The sequence below is a fragment of the Pempheris klunzingeri genome, chromosome 14, assembly GCF_042242105.1.
Source record: "Pempheris klunzingeri isolate RE-2024b chromosome 14, fPemKlu1.hap1, whole genome shotgun sequence".
NCBI lineage: Eukaryota > Metazoa > Chordata > Actinopteri > Acropomatiformes > Pempheridae > Pempheris > Pempheris klunzingeri.
Window position 1 is genome coordinate 12,860,506 of NC_092025.1, and position 22,206 is coordinate 12,882,711.

The 22,206-nt window shown below is 43.6% G+C and overlaps 3 protein-coding genes across 4 annotated transcripts; 1 reads left to right on the forward strand and 2 right to left on the reverse strand.

Annotated features, from left to right (window-relative positions):
- Positions 1 to 201: 201 nt before the first annotated feature.
- On the forward strand, positions 202 to 6,950 carry tpte (transmembrane phosphatase with tensin homology). 2 transcript variants are annotated; one of them, XM_070843178.1, is made up of 19 exons: positions 202 to 579; positions 857 to 959; positions 1,059 to 1,139; positions 1,284 to 1,331; positions 1,410 to 1,571; positions 2,253 to 2,372; positions 3,099 to 3,198; positions 3,330 to 3,393; positions 3,527 to 3,591; positions 3,777 to 3,837; positions 3,918 to 3,999; positions 4,167 to 4,255; positions 4,393 to 4,454; positions 4,548 to 4,628; positions 5,026 to 5,131; positions 5,218 to 5,315; positions 5,407 to 5,502; positions 5,597 to 5,667; positions 5,783 to 6,950. In XM_070843178.1, exons 2-19 carry the CDS (start codon positions 913 to 915, stop codon positions 5,883 to 5,885), a joined length of 1,536 nt encoding a protein of 511 aa, XP_070699279.1. In that variant the 5' UTR covers positions 202 to 579; positions 857 to 912; the 3' UTR covers positions 5,886 to 6,950. The 2 variants fall into 2 exon arrangements, with proteins under 2 accessions (XP_070699279.1, XP_070699280.1); XM_070843179.1 differs by lacking the exon at positions 857 to 959.
- Positions 6,951 to 7,321: 371 nt separating this feature from the next.
- smpd1 (sphingomyelin phosphodiesterase 1) lies at positions 7,322 to 13,206 on the reverse strand. The gene is made up of 10 exons (XM_070843177.1): positions 13,101 to 13,206; positions 12,649 to 12,903; positions 11,113 to 11,433; positions 10,530 to 10,810; positions 9,842 to 10,015; positions 9,396 to 9,567; positions 9,061 to 9,137; positions 8,354 to 8,499; positions 7,795 to 8,271; positions 7,322 to 7,762 (listed from the first exon to the last, which is right to left on the reverse strand). The coding sequence occupies exons 2-9, from the start codon at positions 12,865 to 12,867 to the stop codon at positions 7,853 to 7,855; spliced, it is 1,809 nt and encodes a 602-aa protein (XP_070699278.1). The 5' UTR covers positions 12,868 to 12,903; positions 13,101 to 13,206; the 3' UTR covers positions 7,322 to 7,762; positions 7,795 to 7,852.
- Positions 13,207 to 14,007: 801 nt separating this feature from the next.
- On the reverse strand, positions 14,008 to 21,204 carry ilk (integrin-linked kinase). Its single transcript, XM_070843414.1, has 13 exons — positions 21,094 to 21,204; positions 20,342 to 20,494; positions 18,132 to 18,297; positions 17,928 to 18,023; positions 17,646 to 17,742; positions 17,450 to 17,533; positions 17,276 to 17,361; positions 17,070 to 17,179; positions 15,550 to 15,677; positions 15,315 to 15,436; positions 15,064 to 15,163; positions 14,684 to 14,814; positions 14,008 to 14,536 (listed from the first exon to the last, which is right to left on the reverse strand). The coding sequence occupies exons 2-13, from the start codon at positions 20,428 to 20,430 to the stop codon at positions 14,387 to 14,389; spliced, it is 1,359 nt and encodes a 452-aa protein (XP_070699515.1). The 5' UTR covers positions 20,431 to 20,494; positions 21,094 to 21,204; the 3' UTR covers positions 14,008 to 14,386.
- Between the last annotated feature and the right edge of the window lie 1,002 nt (positions 21,205 to 22,206).

Sequence of the window (22,206 nt, forward strand, 5' to 3'; positions counted from 1 at the left end):
TCCACAAATGCTAATTATTAAACAAAAAAAAATACTCTTTCTGCATGTGATAATAACGTTAAAGCTGAACTGAACTACATGGCGGGGTTTTTTGGGGGGGATGCTGGTCCAATTAAAACCAGATGTAGCAGAGAGGAGGAGCTGTGTAGTCCGACACTAGTAGTGAATAAAAAAGGTGGTGGTCAGGCTTTAGTCAGCTGTGAAAGTGTCCAGAGGAGGAAAGATGAGTGAAGAAAAAAAGCAGGGCTGAGCGGTGATTGGTTTTTTTTTTTCTTTTTTTTTCTTTTTCTCTCTTTCTCTGAGGTCCAGGAAGTCCGAAACCGCTACGTTTGCAGAAAACGATGAGGAATAGTGGATGGAAAGAAAAAGAAAAAAAACTGTACCCGGTTAACCTTTGAACCGTCTTCCTCTGTCCTCACAAGAAGTCACAAGACAAACTCCCGTATAATTTCACGAATGACAGTCCACACGGTGAGCGAGGCGCCGCGAGCTACAGTCTGCCGGGGCTTTTTCTTGGGGGGCGAATTTGGAGCCAGCTGGTAAACAAACGGTCCGAGAGCAGCAAAGGACGGCGGGAAGGTGAGTGCGAGCCAGATGAGCAGAGAAGCGGAGGAGTCCTGTTGTTAAATGTCGATGGTTTTCGTTTTTCTTAGACTCTAATCACTGCTTTTCATTAAGAATACATTGCTACTTCTTTGCCTGCTGAGTTTTGGATCTACAGCTAACCACACTTTTTTTTTTTTGTCCTCTTCTCTTGCTTGACTACATTTTTTTTTTTTATAACACTGTAACTTTGGTGCTACTTGCTTGAACCAGGAAGCTTTAATCTTCTCACACTGTCGTTTTGCAAATGCAGAGACTGCACGTTCAGAACAGAGCCAGGAGGAAGGCACACACACACTAACACACACCATGTCCTCTGTCTACTTCAACCCAGGGTCTGACTCAGGTGTAAATGGGTGAGGAAGAGTAATAAACTAACATGGAAAGAGTGCCTTTGGTTATTGAAGATGTTGATGTTGGTGTTTATGTTATCTATCTTTATGTGTGTCTGTCAGAAACATTGCAAAGATGGAGGATGCCAAAGTGGAGATCGATGATGGAAAGGATGAGAGTGTGGTACCAGACACGATGTATCAGTAAGCAGACATTTACCCTACTTTTTATTGGCTGCCAGCAATAAAGCTGTGACACGAAAATTGTTACGGACTGAACCTCCAACAAAGATATAATGAATAATATCAATCGAAAATGTGATTTCTTTCTTTCTTTCCTGCTTTCAGCAATATTCGGAAGAAGATGGCACCTTTTGTTATGTCCTTCGGATTTCGGTGAGTGCGTTTTGGGGAGTGATGCTTCTTTTCCTGTAGTGTTTGATGATGCTGGAGCTTATCTGTCTCTCCCTCCAGTGTGTTTGGAGTGATACTGATCGTAGTGGACTTTGTGCTGGTGATCGTGGACATTTCATTGCCAGCCAAGAGCAGAGGGGTCGGAGATGCCTTGGAGGCCGTGTCCCTCACCATTTCCTTCTTCTTCCTCGCTGACGTTCTCCTGCGGGTCTACGTGGAGGGGTGAGTGGGAGAGAACGGCCTCGCATGCGGTCGCGTGGTAGTGCAGCCGCTTCTTCTCTGTGTCTTTGTGGTGGTTAACACCCTGTCATGATTAAGGAGCCATACATGTTGGCCTAGTTTTTGTGATCTCAGCAACCCCCAGTCTTTATAAATGCTTTGCGTTCATTGTCTAATACATTCCAATAAATCTTAGCTTTGTGAAGCTTGTAATGCTAATTATTTGCTGACACTGTGTTGGAAGGAGGTTCATTCATTCATCATTATTATTATTATTATTATTATTAAATTGCAATGTATTGCAAGCTGCACCCAGTATTTGAAGTTTAAGGTTACCCACGTCTTCAGTTATCACTGCACAAGTGCTTGCTTGTGAAAGTGAGTACACGAAATGTTTAAAAGAGTGATGCAAACATTCCCAGAGTCCTGTGTCAGCAGTAACCAAGTGTGAGTAGCTGTTAAACAGGAAGTTATGAAGAGGAAGCTAAAGGGCTGATCCTTGGGAAACATAACGACTCAGAGTGCAAGTGCAGTGTCTGTGAATAAATCCGCTCTACTACACATGGAATATGGAATATAATGCTTTTCATATTGATTAGGATTCAGGCACATGCTATTAGTTACACGACCTGGCCAGATTTCTCTGCAGCATGATAGTTGTCTAATGTTGCGTTTTCATTTTAGGTTCAAAGTTTACTTCAGCTCCAAGCTGAATATCGGAGACGCCTGCGTTGTGGTAGTCACACTGGTGATCACCATGATCTACACCTTCAGCGACCTGTCGGGAACCAGTCTCATCCCCAGGTATCCGCTTTTCCCTACATTCCCAGCTAACAGACATGTAATGGTTCATACGCCTGTGTTAGACATTTGGTTTCTTTTTAGTGGATAAAGAATTATAAATAAATACATAGAGGGGGTACGGTCTGGAGGAAGATGAGAAAACATTTTTGTGGGTGGACTGGGCTTTTAAAGGGCCGATATTATGCAAAATGTACTTTTTTAATGTGTTCTCAAAATAAATATGTCCTCAATGCGCCAACACCACGTCAAACTATGAGAAAAGACTCTTTCTCCTGCTCCAACTTTCAGTAAATGTTTGTGAAAACACACCGTTTGGATTTGGCTCCGCTTATGATGTCATAAGGGGGTCTGTTGATCATGTGACCTCTTTCAGGTCCACTGAAAACCTCCTGAATCCGTTTTGTTGCTCTTTCCTCATTAACACCAGGTCCCGGTAACATGAAGACGTCTAGATGAGAGGGTTTATACACAATTATTTCTACATTGTTTGTTTAAAAGTATATCAATGAAAATGTCAGTTTTGTCATATAAGAATGTTTCTTAAGATGCTGATTTGTAATATATTGATTTCAACCATATTGTCTAACACTAATGTCACCCTGCGGTACGTAGAGGTTTGTTGACTATATTATGATGAGTAAATTATACTCAATGCCCCGAAGATGTTAACGTTTATGTCAAACAGTTCATACTGTAAGTATGTTTTTGTTACTTATTCTTCTTCAGGGTGGTGGCGATCTTTCGTTTCCTGAGAATAATAATCCTGGTGAGGGTTTTCAGACTGGCAGCGCAGAGGAAAGAGCTGGAGAAGGTCACCAGGAGGATGGTAAGGCCATCACCGTGGACACCTAGAAAACTGTGAATACCTAATGCAGTTCGCTAGGAAGATTGTAGCTGTTGAGAATTAGGGTTGGCATCAAGGGAAGAAAGTCTTCTATATCCTGATCATTTTCTTAGGTTTCTGAGAACAAAAGGCGTTATCAGAAGGATGGATTTGACCTTGACCTCACCTATGTCACAGGTAGTCGTTACATTCTGTATAATAAAAACAAAAAAAACATCCAAGCATGTCAGAAAACTACATTTGAAATAGTTGGCTAAAGATGACACCCTTGAACTTGAACACTGGTTTGCATCTGTACCCTCTTCTCTAGACCGTGTCATCGCCATGTCTTTCCCCTCCTCTGGGAAGCAGTCGTTCTACAGGAATCCAATCAAGGTAAGTCTGACACAACCTCAGTCCATGCACAATAAAATTCTGCTCAACGTGCATGGTTCCAATCTAATTACAAAACATTTTGAAATTGAATCAAGTCATTTTTTAAAGGAATTTCCTACATAAAGTAGACCCACAGTGTACACACCCCCACAGGTGTAACCTGTTTCTCCGCTCTTTCTGTGCAGGAAGTGGCGAGATTTCTTGACACTAAACATGAAGGCCACTACAAAGTTTACAACCTGTGCAGTAAGTCGGCCCCTCCTCTCATCACACGTGCTTTTTTTCCCCTTTTATGTACAACCTTATATGTACGCCTTTGTTTCCAGGCGAGAAGGGCTACGACCCCCAGTTCTTCCACTACAGCGTCGAACGGGTGTTCATCGATGACCACAACGTCCCCTCCTTAGAGTGAGTCACATTTTCCGTTGTAATGTGTCATTTTTGTTTTACCACTCCCTTTTGCTTGTAGCCCAAACACTGTATACTGAGGCTCTTTAGATGCTACAGCTACATAAGAGGACCTGCCATCTTTTCCCCACCTCTTTATCACCACGTGCTTCTGCTGTCTGTTTCAGGGACATGCTGAAATACACCGCAAGCGTGAGGGAGTGGATGTCTGCTGATCCTAAAAACATCATTGCCATTCACTGTAAAGGAGGAAAAGGTGATGCCAAAGATCCCAAACAGTTTTATCATCAGGAATTATTTGAGTTGAACAAAGACACTTTGGTGCAAAGTCGTTGAAAATGCTTAACTATTACACTCACGATAACGTGATAACGCCACTGCTCTCTTTCACAGGACGCACAGGTACTATGGTGTGCACCTGGTTTATTGACAGTGACCAGTTTGAGAGTGCACAGGTTTGTTCAAACAAGGGTTAATAAAATAGCAAAACATTCCAGTACAAGACTACTTCCTTACACTCTGTCACACACTGTCCGCTTGTGCAACAGGAAAGTCTGGACTATTTTGGAGAGAGGAGGACAGACAAGAGTCGCAGCTCCAAGTTTCAGGGAGTGGAGACTCCCTCTCAGGTAAGGACAAGTCAATCAGGGGCTTTCAAAAGCCACTTTTTTAATAAAGGCAGTTATTTAGAATTGTTTCCATTTTAGGCCTACAGACAAAAACTGACTGGCGCCCCCCAGTGGTAGAGTTAAAAAACTAAACAGCTACTGTATTGCTTGTTTTCATCTAACAGTGTCATAATTGACTACATGCACTATATAATATTTGTACGCATGTACATACATTTGCCATAAATACATTTACTCACTATATGCACGCATGCAGTGTAAATATATGAATAATCTTGACGGTTAAAGATTTTAATGTGTTATTGGTGGAGAAATTAGATTATTAAACCTTAGACTCTGTTGGTGGAGATGTTTTAGCTCTGCTGTGTGTGTGTGTATGTGTGTGTGTGTACCACAGAGCCGGTACGTGGGATACTACGAGATCATGAAGAACATGTTTAACAGACAGCTGCCTCCGCCTAAAAGCCTCAGGATCAAGAGCATCCGCATCCACTCCATAGCAGGTGAAACCCAGCAAACACTCCAATACGTAACTTCATATGTCTTTTTGTGCCCCTTGTTAATACCTTTCTTGCTCCCTGGCGCCCAGGAGTGGGGAAAGGAGATGGCAGCGACCTCAAGGTGAAGATAGTTGTAAAGAAAGAGCTGGCATTTCAGTGTGTGTGTGCCAAACAGGAGAACTGCACAGTAAGTCTGCCACCCTCTGCACATGCACTCATCGGGTCACGCTGATTTATGTGTTCAGCGGGTGATCATGCTGCCTCTGGGATTTTGTTAGGTATTCCCCGATGTGGGCAGCAATGCAGCAGTCATCAGCCTGCAGAACGGGCCTGTGGTCGAAGGGGACGTGAAGGTCATGTTTGAGTCGAGTGCTGTGAGTGTTGGCGTTTACACCTTTTTTTAATGAAAGCTGTTGTTTAGCCCGATCGGCTTATGAGTTTATATTTTGTGTTCATCGTTCCCTTTAGGGTCTTCCAAAAGGATACGAAGATGTTCCGTTCTACTTCTGGTTCAATACCTCCTTCATAGAGGATAACAAGTACGTTCCCGTTTCTCTGATGCAATTGTATCTGTTATTCTAGACTCCCAACATCTTCACATTCTGCTTTTACATCAGTGCTTACTGTGAAACCCTGCGTTCTCTCTCTCCACAGGCTGTTTCTACCCAGAGAAGAGCTGGACAACCCACACAAACCAAAGACCTGGGACCTGTATAAGGAGGACTTTGGTGTCACTATGCTCTTCTCAGAACCATAATAAACCCTTTAGAGGACAGATGAAGAGGATACAATGGCTTGTTACACATACTTTTAATGATGGAAATTGGTAGATTGAACACTAATTCAAGAAATGAATGAGAGACACGAAATTACTTATTATAATGTTCAAATGTTATATGATCTTGAGTGCAGGAGGATCCATGAGTTGTGGCACTTGAATTGAATTTTATACTTACTGATATGTGAAGAATTATTAAATAACTAGTTATGTCTTCCAGGGAATCAGATGGTATCTGGATGCATGGCAACTCTTTTGGTTGGTCCTTCAAACAAAAATTTGAAAACTGAAATCATAAAAACATGATGCACCGGATGAGCTTATAGTACTCAAAGGTTGGGCTGGATTTGTCTGTAACACAATCAGCATCTTCAGTCTTCAACTACTCCCCAGTGCTGTTATTAATTCATTTCCTCTGCAGTATTTGTTCTTTTGAAATGAGCTAATTTTTCAACTTACGACGTCCGGCTACTATTATATGCAGCAGGTGGTTTACTGGTGAAGGGAGTCTGACTCAAATGAGGCAGTGGTGGAAACCACAGAGCAGTTTACCAGAGCGCAGGGTGAAGCACGAGAGAAAGATACCAGTAAATGTGCTCTTAGACTCGCAGCCCCACTGTGAGTTAGTTACATGCAGGCAGGCCTACACTTTTACTGCCTCAGTTGATGGAAAAGGTGGTGGGTGGGCGTCGTTAGCCTATTATTGTAAATCCATGATGTCCCACCTGCACTGAGTCATATACATCTGCAAATATGCAACACCAACCAATGTATACCCACAAAAACAAGTTACTTTAATTTGTATTCAATATTTCCCCTCATAGCAATCACATAATACAGACATGAGTATCAGTTTTTTTATTTTATTTATAATTTATACAGTATTTAAGTTATTGCTCATTTTACAAGTTCCATTGTCATGCTTGTGTTACACAATAAGTCACATTCAGATCTGAAAACCTTGTCACACTTGAATCTATTAAATCTAAACATCATTAACTAGCCAAAGAATTAAAGTGCAGAATCCTAAACAACAAAAAAAAACACTGTTCATTCAGGTTTGAAGACCTCTTTTTTGATGCCGACGGTGCTGTACAATAGAAAGGTAGATGCTTCGCAAGCTGACCCAAATTCCCACAATGATGCTGACGGAGGACTGTCAAAAAAATCATTGAGTAAAGATACCGTGTGCTGCCAAGCAACTCTGCAAAGCTCAAACCTGAGAGGTGACGGCTGAGGTCGACTGATCCACAAGATTCAATAAAGTAAGAGAAAGAGAACCGTTCTTCCAACGTTCAAATCCCAGAAGACATTATGCTCACATTGCGGGACAGGTCAACAAGAGTCATTTTTAATGCAAACCTTCTGCTATGTGTCCATATTTGTCTGGTGATTGTCTGATAAACACTTTGGGATTTTATGAGGCCCGAGAATGATGTTGGGTGCAAGCTATTCGTACTAGAACAGCATTTAAGCAGCTTCGAATGTTGCAAGACTGTTGTTGAGAACATGTTTAACATTATTTTCCCTGATACAAGGCACCCAGTGCAACAGAATTGCCAAAATCAGGACAAATCTCTCAACACCTAACCTGCGCAATTCTGTGCATTTAAAGTAAACTGACCATCTTTTAGGATGGTTTCTAGCAGTCTTTACACAACAGGCATTACAAAGCAGCAGTTGAAAGACCCCAGGCATGTTGCAAATCACAATCAGATGTCTGTAAAAACATGACTAACTCAAGGCAAAACTGACAACTCCTCAGACTCAGTGACGGGCTGACAAAATTCACATAAACTGTCAGATTAATGAGCAACAGCTCAAGTGACTTTATGCTATTAAACAAACAAACAATCCTTGTTGGCCAACCAGCAACAGGAAAAAACACTTTTTGGCTCAATTTCATATTTGGTCATATTGCATTCATACTGCCAAACTTCCTCTGGTCAACACAGAGTTTTTCTGGCAGCCCGGGCCAAGTGTCCTCCAAAGCCGTTGAGGAGGTCGCACTGCTCCAGCTCGTCGTACCGCCCGCTGTGCAGAAAGCAGAGCACTGTGGTTTTGCATGTCTCCTTGCAGGGCTCCGACACGTGTCCTTTATGTCTGAAGTACCAGAACTTCTGGAAGACCCGATCGTCACTGATAAAGGTCCGCATCAGCCCCTCGCAGTCGGAAGGAAACATACTGGCCACACCGTAGGCCACGGTGGCACGGTACAGCAATGTCCATTTGGGGTTCTGTACCGGGACATTTGGCGCTCCTGGACTGTGGTTTACCTCTGTGAGGTTAAGGATGTAGGTCTCATGGTCGAGTACCAGCCGAGAGCTGCCTTGGTAATTCCCATCCACGTAATAGACACGGTAACCTGGAAAAAGAAGAAAAACAATCAGAAGTGTTTTAGCCGTGTGCGTTGATCCAACGTTGGGAGAACTCCTTTATGAACTCACCTGGGTTAAGATTAACGTAAGTAGTGACACTGGGAGCAATGAATGCTATTCCCAATGGGCGGCTCATGGTCGCTTCGTCATAAAACATTTGGAACTCATCCAGGTGTGTGTGGCCAAAAAACTGCCCAGTAATCGTACTTTCGTATCTGAAAAAAATAAAATAAAATAAATAAAAAGGATGTTCTACATCAAAGACTTTACAATTTCTCTCATCAAGTCAGACTGACGCAGCGAGTTAAACCACAGGGGGGCCCCGACAAAAATAAAGAACTTGCACTTTCATTACTTAATGCAGACAAACAAAACCACACCACACATCTGATGTGGCCAAAAAAACAATTAGTGACACAAGCTTGTAATAAGTCAACCGCATATTTAACTGACTGAAATCATCATCACAGTTGGAAATTATCTCCCAGATATCTGATAATCTGGACCGATCATCATATATTGGCATTACGCTGAAGAGTAGATGTCAGCTAGAATATAGCATGGATAAATTGACACTGGGGAAATTAATGACCCACGTTTCATTAAATGCCTGACACTGTCATACATACAGAACTTCATGTCCTTCTCTCAGTGATAACAGCAAGCAAAGACAAAACAAAACCATGTACCGTTACTGCAGCTGTCTTCACTGCACTAAAAACTTCCAACAGCTCTGAGATTCTGCATATTTAGGTTTCAACGATCAATGTAACTACCTGTTGACAATGTGATAGTAGTTCCAGCTCCAGCTGCCAAGACACAGGCCAGGTGGGATGTGACCGATGATATGGACCTAAAAGAAGAGGAGAAAATAGAACCATGTAGAGGAAGATTATGGCAGCGATTAAAAAAAAAAACAAAACACAGTTTTATGGCAATCTCATGCTCAGGTAAAATAAAAAGCCATAGAATCATTATCCACATCTCGCATGAAGCATGTGACATGAAGCCTCATTAAAACCACTCCTAGTGCTTGATCAGCTTTACAATGTTAAGAGGACCAAATGACCCAGCGCCTGCTGTCGACCTCCGTTTGTGCTGCTCTACTCACCTTCTCTCCCTTGTCCTCACTGGCCTGGAGAATATGGACGAGCCACTGCAGCTGGTTAGCAGGATCGGTAGAGTTCACCATCAGCCAGAAGTTTTCTCGAGCACAAAAGTTCATGTTTAGAGAGACCACCCTCAGACCAGGCTGAACCTCCAGTGTGTAGAATCCTCCATATCTGAAATTACACATACAAAAAGACATAGTTGAAGTGCTCAGGAAACATCCAAACCCTCTATAAAGGGAACAATTTTCTGAGAGATGTGGCCACTTCTGTTTGCGAACAGCGGGATGTGAACTACAGTGAAACTGCAACAACAAACATTTGACAAAAACAGTTCCCGTTTTAAAAACCTTTAGCTTGATGTTGTTTCACATCAGCACTTATGTCTCATCTGCGGGGCGGCCTAAACAATGCCAACACACTGCGGATATTTAGATATAATAAAAACCTCAAAGTCTTCAAAGCCTGCTCTGGTAACCATGGTGCCCACTCCTCCGCCATTGTGTCGTAGAGCCAGGAGCATGATCTGTTGCCATGAACGAAGGGTGGTGGGAAGCTGTTCACTGGCGTACTCTCGTGGTTCCCTATAGCAGGGTAAACCGTCACATTAGGCCCCAGGTGTCTGGACAGGAGGAATAGGTGGAGGTCAGAAGCTGTTTGGATCAATTCAACAGAACACATGAAAAAACCTGACCAAAAGGAGCAACAAAAACACCCTGAATGTTAGCATGTCGAGTCAGGAAGCAAAGCCATGTTCAGGTTACATTAGAGCAAATGTGTTATCCAGAAATTCCTTAAGCTGCTGTTGATTACAAGGAACTCTGATGAAAGGTCTGACCTTAACCCATATTCCTTTTTTGTTTTTCAAATGTTCTTTTTTTGTTGAACAAAACACAACATGTAGCGTACAACTTGTACAAAGTGGATGTGTCTTCTGTACTGTACGGGCAAATTATATCAAAATACACTAAAATCTATCAATACATCTTCACCCCATATTCCATCAGTTGATCTATTAAAAACAACTCCGACAGCTACGTGGTTATGGGTCAAGTTATCTGCAGAAACAGATAGAGAACACATGAACTATGCTGTGTGTGAAAGGAGAATTACGATAATCACAAGAGAAAAATTACTTGTGGATGAGCCTGGAGACGACTGTAAGCTCCGACAGCTGTTGTTTCCTGGTCTGAGACCAAACGTTGTGCGCTGGTATGTCTCCGGTCCAGTAGACCCAGTCCCAGGGCCCGGCTGAGGCTGCGTTTTCCAGGAGGTTCTCCACCGTCCGTAGAGGCATGTCACACTTACTGTAGGTTCCCCAGTACCCGGCTTGCCTCCGCCTCCAGCTGGGAGAGCCCGAGTCTTTACGACAGCACAGAGGGTCTTTGCAGTCTGCGGAGCTGCCAGCTTCATACTCCTGTCAGGAGGGAGCAAAGTCAGATAAACAAAATCATCCTACTGTTGTGGTTAATCATTCTAAATGCTCTGGGGAAAATCAATAAATCATGACTTGGATGTTCTGCGAGAGAAGAGACTGTGATCCTTGAAGTTCCACAGTCCACTATCAACATGAAACTGCCTTTAATGCATCCACTTTAATAGACAAAGTTCAGGGCACTAATGTAACTTTAGCATGTTAATACACATATAAAAAGAGGGGGGGGGGTGTAACCAGATTTTCCCATAACAAACTGTAACTTCTCAATGGTACGCACTGACCTCGTCCCAGTGGATGTCAGTTAGAAACAGGACCCTGCTCTGTGGGGAGCCAGGTTTGGGAGGAGATGGCGGTGTCACGGGAGGCTTAGGGACCTTTGGCAGGGTGATGTTCCAGGGTGCGTAGATGTCAAATTTGCCACAGGAAGGGCCCACCAGCACGGCGCACGCTTCAGTGGGCCACAGCAAGGACTCCTGCAGAGCTCGGATGAAGTCGTCCCTGAACAACTCTGTTATTTGTCGACAAACCTGCTCATCGGCCAGATGGAGACGGATACACGCCTCGCCTACTGCGCGCGCCACTCGCTCTTCATTTGCATCACTCTGAAAAGGAGTAACGGAGGCAGGACAGGATTAGAGACGAGATGTGAAAACACAATTCCATGCGAATACTAACCTCAAAGGGGCTTAGACGTGACGCATCACTGACTGGTATCAAAACCTCAAACTTCCTGAAAGCCAAGTCAAGGCGAAATCCGTCTGAATCGTCTAAAATTCAAACTCACTAGACGACAACATTATGCACAAGCGACACTTTTGAATGGGTGCAGCTTTTAAATACAACAATTATTTATGCATACATTTGGTTTTGAGGTCAACTGCTGTAGCTACGAGATAACAGGAGCACTTGAGGTCAATAAAGAGACCATGTGATCAAGATGGCTCAAGCACATTTTGTGCTAAATCAGCTATAAATGCCAGGAGATATAAAAAGAGATGACATTTTCAAGGGGGCTTGGTGTCCTATGCCACATTTGTCCGCAAACTCGAGTAACCCCGTTAGTCACAGTAGAACTGGCATTAACACATCACGTTTGCATTGAGCAACACGATTCGAATCAATTACATTATTGTCCTATCCTGTCACAACTTCCCCAAAATGATTGATTTGATGATTTTGATGAATTTCAAACGGAGATGAAGCTACAGCAATCAGTAAGGTTCAAAAACCATTTAGTCCACAGGTCAGTCAAGGAGGACAAAAATTCTTGGCCAGTTACGAACAGAACAAAAAGAAGCAATCAAGCAGAAAATAGGAACAACACAATGATACCTTTAAAAAAAAAAAAAGAAGCCTCCAGAGCATCAAAAAGTTGAATCAACACCTCTTTTAACAGCCATATAACCCTTCATGATGGTCTGGTTTTTTTTTGGTTTTTTTTGCAGGACTGCTTTATTAGCTGAACCAGGAACAGTGTAGAATTAGATATACTGTCAAAGTTACCTTGCTATCAATAAAATGTATAAGGGTGACTGTGTCTTCCTTCTGTCTGTTGCCTACCACCTCCATTTAGGTTCCACTTACTAAAGATTTGACTTTTGGGGCTGAAATGTGGGCTAATTGGTATGTTAAGCAATCAATCTAGTCTAGTTAGACATTGTTGGTCGTCCCAGCTTTTCTCAACTGAAGGATGGAAAATAAGGATCATGTCTTGGCAGATCTGTGGATACCAGACGTCGCACGTGTCAGGTGATACTGCTAGAGGTCATATTGCTCCAGCATCCCCTTAAGTGGCCCGAGAAGTGTTCAAACATTACCAGGAGGGCGATGTCAAGGATGGTGAACAAAGCTTTGCACATGGGGCAGGTAACATTTCTCCAGTTAAACCCGACCCCTGGGCGCCTGAGCTGCTCCACGAACACCAGTGCGGGCTGCTCGGAGGTCTGGACTGGATGGCAGGAGCCAAACAGCGGTAACATTAGCAGCAGGGAGCAGCTCATCAGCCCCAATGAGGGCAGCGGCGTGGGGAGCCTCATTGTTCAGGCAGCAGGTGTCCTGTGTTTGAGGGCAGCCTGCGCAAAGCAGAGAGAGACAGGCGTCAAGGAAGTAACACTCAGGGGTGTCATTTAACACTTATACTTGAGAAGAAGTTACTCACACACACTCACATACAAATATGAAGGAAGCTTAAGCAAAAAAAAAACAAAACAAAAAAAACCGAACAGGATGCTAACAAAGTAGCTAGCTAGCAACTCTTTCGCCGCAGTACCTTCAGAAAAGTGCAGACCGGAGGGTCGTCGTCGTCCTCCCCGGGTGATACGAACCCCGACAGGCGAGGAAACTTAAGACGGTCCCGCTTCCGTTTCCACAGAGCGCACGGAAAGAAGGTCGACAAGCTGCAGTGTGACTGTCGGCCAGCAGCACTCAGCTTGTTGTGATACGAGCGTGTGACCGCTGCGCCTTGTGAGAGGCACGGAGTCAGCTGACTCATCACGTGACTCCCCCACCCCCTTGTCTTCTGCTTACCAGCTGGATTGTGACCCTGCAGTAGTTCATGACTGACATGACACAAACTGCGTTTTATCGATCATTTAATCCAATAAAAGTTGGATTTGAGAGGATAGTGCATTGATTCTTTTTTTTTAGTTTTTTTTTTTACAGCTTTTCATCCCCCATCACACTTGTGCTTTCTGGTTTGTTTTCCTGCCAGGCTTTCACAGCTGGCTTGTTCCATCATAAACTCAAGTTATACCAACTCCCATATACCCCCAAATAAATATAAGGTATTACATCTAAAGAAAATCCACTGGATTTTTCATTTGCTCTGACCCAGCCAACTATTGCCCTGTATCACAAAGAACAATGACTCATTCAAGTTACAAATCTGCAGCTTTATCCTGCGAGCTGAGCATTAAGGGTCACATCTGATCTCAGAGGTAGCAGTATGACAAAAATATGTCTTCGCACAGAGTTGACGTACTGTGTATTTTCAGGAGCTTTCAGCCCCATCTCGTGGTGTCCATCTCTGCTCAAACTCCATCTGCTGAAGAAAGCCACCACATTTGGCTGAAAACCTTCCAGCAAGCAGAACTTGTGCTAAGAATAAACTAAGGTCAGCATTAAGTTGCTCCGCAAAAGGAAGATGGTGTCTCAAAATGAAAGAACGATGATTTGTCATAAATATAAAACATTTATTGCATTGGTCTTCACTAGTGTGTATAAAAGCATTGTTTATACACACAGTTCTTTGGATCTGTTTCTGTCGGAGTCATCGCTGAACATAATCCACACTGAAATGAAAAGGTTTGCCAATATTTCAGTGAACATGTTTCAACCATAACAAAAGAGCAACACAGTTAAGGTAAAGAACATTTATACCTCAAACTTAAATTATACAAGAAAAGCAATATAATACTTATTGTTTGAATTGTGTAGCTGGAGTGGTCTCTGACATTATTTACAGTGGCTTAGCGGATACATGATTGAAGTGAGGATAAAAAGTGGTTTGACGATAAAAACATAGTAACGGGAGTCTACAAATTGCATCGGAGGCGTTCACTTGTCTTGCATCTTCTCCAGGATGGGGACGATCATGTCAAACTTGGGTCTCTTGGCTGGGTCTTCGTTCATGCAGAGCCTCATCAGCTTACAGATATGAGGCGAAATCCCCGGGGGAATGGTTGGCCGAAGACCTTCGAGAGCCACCTGAGCAACGGGGAGGGGTAAAAACATCCCAAATACAGAAACCCGTGAATGCCTTGGGATATTTCAGAGACGTGGTGCTCTGTGCGGTATTTCCAAAGGTTACAGAGATGCAGATAAAGTGGGCAGATAAATACTGCACCCACGTACCTTCATGCCTATCTCCATGTGTGAGAGGTCAGCAAAGGGGACCTCTCTGGTGACCAGCTCCCACAGTAACACCGCGAAGCTCCACATGTCAGCGGATCTTCTGTTGATGTCTTCAGGCCTCTTCTGCAGGGCTGAAAAAGAGAGTAGGGACGAGAAAAACCATTAACACAATAACTCACAGGGTTTGTTTTTATCCCTTAACACCGACAAAACACCAGATGAACACCAATGAATACCATTTACGTAGGATTAGATTATACAGTAGCCTACAGTGTGTTCCTCACTGAGTGACTCATAAAGTCTAAGGAGGCATTACAGGAGGAGGAAGTAGGCGGAGAACAGGCATAGGAGAACAAAGATGGGGAAAAAGGAATAAGTACCTTCAGGGGCCATCCATGCTGGAGCGTACATACGACCAGGACACTGGAAGGAGAACTTAGCGTCCGCCATGCTGATTCTGGCTGTCATGTCCTCATCAATCTGCAATTTAATCACTTCTTCACGTTACTCATCAAAATATCTGGCTATTTACAGCCACAGCTTACTTTTGTATTGGCGTAGCAGCAGTAAGGGATTAAAATCTTTGTCATTTTGGTTGCTCATACGCCAGCGGTCAACGACGCTATCTCACCATGACATGTTTACTGTTGAGGTAAAGCCGTGAAACCATTGGTTCTAAGGTGTGGAGGAAAGCCATGCCACTGGCAATGTCCAAGGCAAACTTTACAGCTTGGCTCTGGTCGACCACCAGAGCTGAGGATGAGGACAGAGGAGGACAGGAGACGAGGGTAAACAGTACGGTGGGATGAAAATAGATGTGCCACGCCCTTTCATTTTATGCATGTACATACACGCAAATGACTTACTAGTGCCCTGGTGGAGTATGTTGAAGAGGGATCCGTATGGCATGTAGTGGGTGATGATGATGGGGTGAGGGGATGGAGGTGACTGACAGGCCCCAAGAACAGGCAGAATATTTGGATGAGAAAAGATCCTACGAAGACACAACAGAGTCAGAGAGGGGGAGAAAGAGAGAGAATGTGTGGATGTATGTTTAAAAAAAAAAAAAAAGTTTTACATTGGTCGAACAGAGAGGAACATGAGGAATTAACAAACTCACAGTTGGCAAGAAACCCCATTAAAAAATCATTAGGACAAGAAAGGCTCCTTAAAAGCGTGTGTGCGCGGAGAAAAGGCTTCAAGGGTCCATGTTGTTATACACCGTGTTTGTATCATCCTTGGCCCCTTCAAAGTTAAGATGAGAAGTCCTTTTTTTTTCGTTGACGGAGGCTCTTTCATTTTTGCAATACATGTCAGATCATATGTTGCCTCTGAATTTTTCTGCGTGCTCATCCCAAATACTTTTATGTGTGCTTCAATTCTTAAAAGACAGCAAGAACTGAGGAAAACATAAAAGCACGCTGCCGAGTTCTTCCAATTGCACACTCACATTCTTTGAATCGGCCTGCTCAAAGGTTTCTTTCATTTTTGTTCTATTACAGTTTTTTTTTTTCCTGGTCTGATGCTGGTGGTACTGGTTGGTGTGGCCAAGTATGTGGTTTCCTTTATGTTGTGTTTGTTTTTGCTTGTTTGAATTATACCAATCTGAATTAAGTTGTTTTATTCTGCGATTTATTTCGATAAATTAGATCTTGGTTGGCTATTTCTGCAGAAATACCTCCGACACCTGCTGGTGAGTTTCTCCTTTAGGATACGTCCGTAACACAACCATAATTATGTCAACAATGATTCACAGAGTGCAGGGGTCCCTGCTGTACCTGTCTTAACATGCCTGTATCCGTATCAGTTGACTTTAGGCACACCACAATCCTCCATAGAAACTGCCTGTACATACTTCAAATTTCACGTTGCAATGGATTTCATGTTTTACTGTGATAGAAGGAGGTTTGTGGAATTAGTTTTTCACATCGTATAGCTGATCAGCATCACAGAGTAAACAGCTGCCGACGAGTATTTCCCGACAACACCAACCAAAACCCATTTTCCTGACCTCTAAACATAAAGAAAACTCCTCAACCCCCGTTGCACAAGAATCCTGCACCAGATTCTATGTTCTCTGCCACCACTGACCTAATTCGCCACTAATCAATCACATCCATCTTCACATTAATGCTGCCAGGATGTGACAGTTGGTCCAAATGCTCACAGTCTGTCTATGACTCAGACAAACACACTCTGAAGAGACTCGAACAGCAGGACTAACTGTATTAGCCTCAGTTTATGCAAGCAAACAGATGGATAGCATGTGATGCTGCGATGCCCATAAATTAACCCTCTATTCTGTGTGCAGACACAACAACAACAACAAAAATACGAAGGGCCAACCAAAGCCATCACTTTTAATTTTTCCATTGTTCGAATATACCTGAGTTTCGGATGTTCCTCGTTGAAGTCTCTGCTCTTCCTGGTGGTCCAGTCTCTCACCTGTAGCACCTTCACTATAATCTCATCCCCTTGCCACCGACCCTGCCACAACTGCAGGCAGATCACACAGTCTTGTAAACAGAGGAAAGGAGGAGGAAAAGAAATACAAAGACTCACGCACAGCGGTAGATACAAAGTGCAACTGACCTCTCCAGACTGGTTCTCATTGATCTTTGCCAGGAGCGAAAGCTGCTTGTAATCAATACCAGCCTGCTTGTTGAGGGTGCCATTACCTGCAAGAGCCAAAACATGACTAATCAAACAAACATCCCGATTTGAAGAGATGATTCTTTCCTTTTTATGAAATGAGTGTTAACTCACGAGGTCGTGTTCGCATGGTACCCTTCCAGAAGGTTTCCTTATAAGGAACTTTGGTCATACTCTGGCCCATTTTCTCTGCCTTTTCTAAAAACATACATAAAAGAAGTAAAATTACAAAAATAAAGTGGTGATACGTTTTTTATTCTGCCAGCGTAATGATTTTCTTCACACAAAATGCCCACAAATGACTTCTGACCTTGCAGCAGTTGTCTTAGGTGCGGCTTGGCCTTGTCCAGGGGTGTCTGTCCATACCTGTTACATGTACACACCTGGGCACCGCTGGCCACCAAGTCCTGACAAAGAGGGGTTAAACTATGTTATGCACACAGTAGAGGTAAAGCATAGACACAAAGACACTGAGAGAAGTCGGAGCTCCACTCCTTAACAAAAAAGCACTGTAGTGGCTGTTTCTCCCCAGAAGAGGGCCTTTTCAGCCAACACATGCCAGAAGTGTCCGTGGGTGTGTTGTGTATTCTACCTCTGCCACTTCGTCTTGGCCCCAGAAGCAGGCGTAGTGGAGTGGTGTGTTTCCGTGCTCGTTGACTGTATTGGGGTCTGCTTTGCACTGAATCAGCTGGCATACACAGGCCAAAAAGTGAGGAAATTGAGCAACATTAATTGAGCAAACAACGCTTTCAAGGCTGAGGCTGAGGCCACAATGTGTCGGAGCGTGTGTGTGTACCTTAGCCACAATGTCTCTATGTCCGTGACTGGCGGCGAGATGCAACGGGGTGTCATCTCCGCGGTTCATCACGTTAATACGAGCACCTCTCATGATGAGCATGTCAACGACACCGCTCCTCCCCTCCCTGCACGCCCAGTGGAGGGGGCTGAAGCCATGGTCATCGCTATAACACAACACACACACACACACACACGGCGAATAAAGAGCAAAGAAGGACAACTGGATTTTTAGAAGATGACATTTGGAGGTGAAGACCTTCTTCTTTCTTTGAGGCTTGTGTAGGAGGGTGCTGATGGGCTCCCTTGACAACATATTCCAGCTGACAAAATACTATCTAGGTGGTTCTCACACCCACTACCTAACTATCTTTATTTAGACTTAAGCACATGCTTCCTCGCGCTGCTGGCAGCTTATACCCATCTGACGACTGGCCTGGTGATAAATATGTCTGTTCAGGCTGGAATGCCTGCTAACATATGCAAAAGACGCAAACACGCGGACAGTGTACATAGCACCGCTGCAGCCTACACGGAGCCAAGCTCTCACCTATGTGCTATTGCCCCCTTCACCCAAGTGACTCCTTTACATTAGCCGACCTCAGGGGCAGCTGCTGGGGCTTCTCGCAACTCCCCGCAAAGCCACAAACTCTACACTCTATTTAACAATAAACCTCAGGAGGGCTTGTATGGCCTGTAGGAAATAGCTGCAGTACCAGCTCACAGTAAAGTGAAACAGCAGTTAATCACATTCTCTGTCAATTCTGATCCAGCACCGTAGACAGACAGTTCATAGTCTGACCGACCCTGTGTGCTATAAAAAGTAACGGGGGGGGAAAAAAACTCAGGAATGACAGAGCGGAAAATACACAGTGGAATCCTCAGCCACACATTCTCTGTAAGTCTCTCTCTCTCCCTGTTTTTCCCTGTGTCTTCCTGTGTCCCTCGCTCAAACGCGAGCTCAGCTCCCGGAGGGGATCTGAAATGGCATGTTAAGTTAATCTCAGTGGACTTCACTTCCAACCATTTGCATTAAATAAAAAAAAAAAAAAAATGGAGGGAAAGTATTTCAGTTCCTACTAAGCAACACATTTCCCCAACCAACGTATAACACTCTTTACACATTATAGGATATTCTGAGGAGGGGAGGGGGGGAACAGGCGGCTGGTTCACACAGTTGAGCCTCTTCAGAGCAACAACCAGAGCAAAAGCCTCCAGCATAATGACTGCTCTCTCAGATGTTTATGTGGGACTGCCCGAGAAGCTCTGTCAGCGAGGGCCTGGCCCTGTATGGAGTTGAGCAGAGGAAATGGCCTTGGCTGTTGCGTGGTTGGCTAACAGCTCTGCAGCCCTGAAAGTCAACGTCAACAAACTGCACATATATGGCCTGGCCAAAGAATGAGATAACCGAGGTCTTTAGCAGTGAGGTCTTCTGGCTCCTTTTTAGCGAGGAAATGATGAGAACAGGCTAAAGGCGATGTGTGTATGCTGAATATATTTAAAAATATGTAATAGGGCTGCAACTCGTGACCATTAGAAATTAATCTACCGCTTACATTTTAGATTAATTCATTACTTTTTTAATACATTGCAAGTCACAGATCACAAAAAAAGGCCATCGCTTGCTCCCAGAGAACAGAGTGTTCGAGCTAATCATTTCAGCCCTATAATCTAAACTCAGTCTGTGCTTTTAAGTCTAGCATAGGATGACTTTTAGGTTATATTCTGTTGTGTGAGTCACTTGTGTCACCGCGCAGCCTCCTTAAAAATCACCCACTGCTTTTAAACACACACAGTCTTGGGGGATGACATCATAAGGAAGAAAAATCCAAGAAGAAAATGGAAAAAAAAAAAAACACACACACACACAGACGCACACAAACTGGACTGGAATTACCAAAGCTCGGTGATGTTGAGTAGTATGTGGAGTTGTAGGGAGCGCACAATATGGAAACTATTTGACCACCTCTAATGTGCCAAGGATCGCTTTGTATGCACACACACACACACTAGCACAGAATCACCTCACCGACCATACCAAATGTGGTGCGTTTGCTCCAATCATTAGAAGGCCGTGCTCACTTTGTCATTGCTGAGTATTTACACGCCGCAGCTGAGACTCTCACACCCAAGAGAAGACACAGGCGACCAGCGCCACCTTCACAGCTTTGTGGATTTGAGTGTGAGTGCGTGTAACGCGGATCCGCTCACCCCAAGTTGAGGTCATTCTCCGTGTTGTCCAGCCACAGGCGAACGGCCACAGAGTTCCCCTCTCGACACTGTGTGAAGATGTCATCCATGGTTGTGCTGCCTCTCTTCACCGTTTGCTCTCTCAGTCTCCTTTTGAGATCAGGACCATGTATCCTGTAAAAAGTGTTACACAAAAGCTCCTTACATAAACAAAGACTGGTTTTCTTCCTCTGTATATGTATATACATGTATATATATATATATATATATATATATATATATTATATATGTATGTACACTTCCTCCAGGGGACTGATATGAGCATCACTCATTGTCCATAATGTGAAATTAAAACACTATCCCCTCAGCATCCTGTGTGACGTCACAATCTGCCTTTTTCTGGTGTGGATCAGTTTATTCATGAACTTTTATTGTAAAAGGCAGGCCAGCCTTTCAGTCAGAAGCTCCACACTGAGTGTCAGACGGCTGATTGTTACACTCACTGTTAAAAGCAACATTTCCCACAGAAACAGTTACAGTCAAACGAAACCAAATGATGTCGTCAGGTATTTAAATAGCAGCATTCCCACATTTCCCTCTTGGCTTTATCTTCCGCCGTGCAGTCGGATGGGCTGGCCTTAATAGCCCACTTTGAAATCTATTGTTGAAAAGTCAAAGTGAAGAAGGACATCCACAGGAAAAAAACAAAACAAGACTCCCAACCACGATGGAAAACAAACTATCACAAACACACAAAAACTCAAAACTCTTACCAGCTGCTTAACGATTGATTTCTTGTCAGTTTTTTTTTTCTCCCCTCCGAAAGTCGGCCGTCTCCTCAGTCTTCGGAGCAGGGAACAGACGAGTCTGAGTCCACGCCCCGCTCCTCCGAGTGGATGTGGGCTACTGGTGAGAAGTTAGAGGAGCCCTGCGGCTACTGGCAGCTCTGTCCCGGGACACCCGCACACCGCAGCGCCCCCTGCTGGAGGTAATGCTGCACACCCAGAGGCGAGACAACACGTGGGCGCACATACCGAGGTCAGGTGAGGTGGCGATGGGTGTTTCTCTAAATCCTGCGTTTTGAGCTGTTATATGTGATTATTAAGAAAAGGCTGCGCGTCTCAGGCAGAAATTTTTAGAATGTGATGCGACACAATCTGGCTAATTTTCCTAAATGAGTTTTCTCATAATAAACAGACAGAATAAACAAAAAAAGAGTTTGCTCGCCATTTACCACAGCCCATAATGGAGCTGAACCAATCTCAAAATTTGAGGCTGGAAAATCAAATGATGTTTGTATTTCTCTCTCCTTTTTTTTTTTCTTTTATAAAACAAAAACATTTTTGATAAGGATCCCTTAAATTTGGCTATTAAAAAAATCTGAGTAAGATAAGCTTTTGACCATGACATGACATTTGGACTCTTATAGTAGGAAAAGACTCTAGTTCCAGTCAAATGTCAATTTCCTGCTGCTGCATGTCAAAATATCTTCAGTGAATACGATCTGTACTGATACTGCTTGGGTTTTACAGCTGGAAATTAAAAAAAAAATTAATTTGTCAGTACTCTCTGGTAGTGTGCAACAACGTGATAGCGACACTGTGCCTGAATCACTGTAAGCACAACATTTTGCAGTTTCTGTGCTTCAGTTTCTTGCTGCTTATTGGCCAGTACCAATACATCAGTCCCATCCTAATGTCTGCCCATATGTATCGCCATGTCTGATTTATTAGTCGGCCTCTATGTTTAATCAGTAATAAATGCTGATTAACAGAAGACATTTAGTCAAGCTCAGGTGTAAATAAGCAAATTAATAGTTTGATCTGAATCCCACATGTGCTATATGCTTCAGAGTCTTGGTATCGTGCATGCTGGGTTACTCTAAC

What these genes read in the sequence shown, in the direction of transcription:
- smpd1 (XM_070843177.1), bottom strand. Translation starts at nt 12,867, where the DNA reads ATGAGGCTCCCCACGCCGCTGCCCTCATTGGGGCTGATGAGCTGCTCC. An exon ending in CTGACATCCACTGGGACGAG is followed by an intron (nt 10,811 to 11,112) that starts GTCAGTGCGTAC and finishes CCCTCCTGACAG; the next exon opens with GAGTATGAAGCTGGCAGCTC. An exon ending in GTGAGGACAAGGGAGAGAAG is followed by an intron (nt 9,138 to 9,395) that starts GTGAGTAGAGCA and finishes CTCTTCTTTTAG; the next exon opens with GTCCATATCATCGGTCACAT.
- tpte (XM_070843178.1), top strand. Translation starts at nt 913, where the DNA reads ATGTCCTCTGTCTACTTCAACCCAGGGTCTGACTCAGGTGTAAATGG. An exon ending in GTACCAGACACGATGTATCA is followed by an intron (nt 1,140 to 1,283) that starts GTAAGCAGACAT and finishes TCCTGCTTTCAG; the next exon opens with CAATATTCGGAAGAAGATGG. An exon ending in GTTATGTCCTTCGGATTTCG is followed by an intron (nt 1,332 to 1,409) that starts GTGAGTGCGTTT and finishes CTCTCCCTCCAG; the next exon opens with TGTGTTTGGAGTGATACTGA.
- ilk (XM_070843414.1), bottom strand. Translation starts at nt 20,430, where the DNA reads ATGGATGACATCTTCACACAGTGTCGAGAGGGGAACTCTGTGGCCGTT. An exon ending in GCCAAGACGAAGTGGCAGAG is followed by an intron (nt 17,743 to 17,927) that starts GTAGAATACACA and finishes CCTCTTTGTCAG; the next exon opens with GACTTGGTGGCCAGCGGTGC. An exon ending in ATGAGAACCAGTCTGGAGAG is followed by an intron (nt 17,180 to 17,275) that starts GTCAGTTGCACT and finishes ATCTGCCTGCAG; the next exon opens with TTGTGGCAGGGTCGGTGGCA.